Source organism: Podospora anserina, chromosome 3, assembly GCF_000226545.1.
Source record: "Podospora anserina S mat+ genomic DNA chromosome 3, supercontig 2".
Classification (NCBI taxonomy): domain Eukaryota; kingdom Fungi; phylum Ascomycota; class Sordariomycetes; order Sordariales; family Podosporaceae; genus Podospora; species Podospora anserina.
In genome coordinates, this window is record NW_001914856.1 from 1,104,665 (window position 1) to 1,106,764 (window position 2,100).

Genomic DNA, 2,100 nt, shown 5'->3' on the forward strand with positions numbered 1-2,100 from the left:
CATCCGCAACTCAACCCTCTCCGCCTTTTCGGTCCGGTACGGCCTTGACAAGAGAGCAAACTTCCCCAGCGAGTTCAATCTGACAGGCAGACCGAACGGCAGCACGGCCCACGCCAAAAGGAAGGAGAAGGCCCTGGCGGATATTTTTGAGGCGTATGTCGGGGGGGTGATAAGGTCTGATCTTGTCAATGGGTACAAAAATGCTGTGGTTTGGTTGAAGGCGTTATGGGGACCGTTGTTGAAGGCGGAGATCAAGGTTGAGGAGGGCGGGGGACGGATGATCGACAAGGAGCAGAATCCGAAGGTGAGGCTGGAACAGCTGATCGGGGCCAGTTGTGTCAGGATTGAGTACAGGGATTTGCCTGGGACGGGGGAGAGGTTTGTGGATAAGCAGCCGCAGTTTGGGATTGGCGTGTATTTCACGGGGTGGGGGGAGGAGAATCTTTTGCTGGGGGAGGCATGGGATTTTGGTAAGAAGAGTGCCGGGCACAGGGCGGCGGAGAAGGCTTGTGGGCATCCGATGGTGGTGGGGAGGTTGGTGGAGAGGAAGAGGGCTTATATGGCCAAGAGGGCCATTGAGAGGACGACGGAGGAGGAGGAGGTGAAGGAGGAGGAGTGATTGGGGAAAGAGGTGTGTTGTGTGTGAAGGGTTCAAGCATGGTCATACACGTGAAGTGTGCCTGCTGGCGATGACACGATGTGGATGGATGAAGTAATTTGATACCGCCAGAGAAACAATTCGTTTCCAAAATTCATTGTTTGTCATAAACGCATCACAATAACCACCCGCCGGTATCAAGTTATCTAAGTGTATCTAAACATATGTGCAAAGGGAATGTGTTTGTTGGCAAAAGAATGTGAGAGCATCTTTTCGGCTCCTGTGGTGTGTGGTGGTGTGCGTGTCTGTTGCTGTGACAGCGTGCCATTTTCAGGCAGCCTTTCTGTTGCTGCATTGCAGGTGTACTTCCGGGTTTTTGTGGAGGTTGGAACTGAGGCGGGGCGTGTTGTTGTTTTCATCAGATTTGATGGGCGAATGTTTTGAAGCCGTACATAAGATGGCCACGATGGCTTGACTGAAGTGTGCCTGCCTTGCTCAGGAGATCCCTACTTTCTCGTCTGGGAGAAGGATTGGGGGATCACTGGCTTTGGAGGGTCGTCCGTCGTGGCTTTTGGTGTAGTATGATCGGGTTTGGTATAGGGGGCTTGGGCTGGGCCCCTGTCTCGATGGATGTCCGCTTGATGATGATGCCCTTGACGCTTGTGTTGAGGGCTCGTTTGGCGCTGCTGTCGGCCGGCAGCTGTAGGTAGCAAGCTGCCGTGGGCTGATCTACCTCGTCCATCCAAAAGGCAGGGCCCAGAAGGAGTTACGTCTCATCCCTCGCAATACCGGTCCTGTGTTCCCAGCAGCAAGAGACCGTCTCTTGAAACCCCCCTCCTCATCTCGAAGGCAGTATCTTCCGAGCATACTCCCTCCCCAACCTGAACAACCCCCTCACGTGATCCTCAAACCTCCTGTCCTTCCTCTTCCTCATCCAAACAAGCAGCAGAACAAGCAGAAGCAGATCAACAGTAAAATGCTTCACCGCCCCCCAAAACCCCCAGCTCACCCACGCCCCCAACCCACTATCCTTCTTCGTCCTCCACTCCCTTCCCGTAGCAATCTGCTCCCTCAACGCGGCGATTTCAGCCGACAACCTCACAATCGCCCGCTCCATCCTCTTGGACCGTTTATCGCTCCTCCCCCTAAACCCCCCCTCATTCTCCTCCCCGTCCTCCCCGGCCAGCTCCACCATCCTGGCCTCGCTCTCATCCGGCTCGCTCATAGGACTTATAACCCTCATCGGCTGTTCCTCCACCCTCCCTCCACCAAACCGTCTGATGACCTGCGTAAAGCCCGCCAGCCCCCCTCTATCTTTCGATACCGTTGCTCGACATTTCTCCCTCCTCTCTCCCCTTCCTTCTCCCTTCTCCTTTCCCTCTTTTTCTTTTCCTTCTTTCTCTTTCTCCCCTTTTTTTCTTCTTTCTACTTTTCCTTCCTTTCCCTCTTTTTTCCCTTTTTCTCCTTCTTTTTCCCTTCTCTTTTCTCTTTCTCCTTTTTCT

At 53.8% G+C, this 2,100-nt stretch overlaps 2 protein-coding genes across 2 annotated transcripts; one reads left to right on the forward strand and one right to left on the reverse strand.

Annotated features, from left to right (window-relative positions):
- Positions 1–277: 277 nt before the first annotated feature.
- Positions 278–619, forward strand: PODANS_3_5020 (uncharacterized protein; the record flags this gene model as incomplete). Its single annotated transcript, XM_001909256.1, has 1 exon — positions 278–619. The coding sequence occupies one exon, from the start codon at positions 278–280 to the stop codon at positions 617–619; it is 342 nt and encodes a 113-aa protein (XP_001909291.1).
- An 817-nt stretch (positions 620–1,436) lies between these two features.
- Positions 1,437–1,841, reverse strand: PODANS_3_5030 (uncharacterized protein; the record flags this gene model as incomplete). The annotated part of the gene is made up of 1 exon (XM_001909257.1): positions 1,437–1,841. One exon carries the CDS (start codon positions 1,839–1,841, stop codon positions 1,437–1,439), a length of 405 nt encoding a protein of 134 aa, XP_001909292.1.
- Between the last annotated feature and the right edge of the window lie 259 nt (positions 1,842–2,100).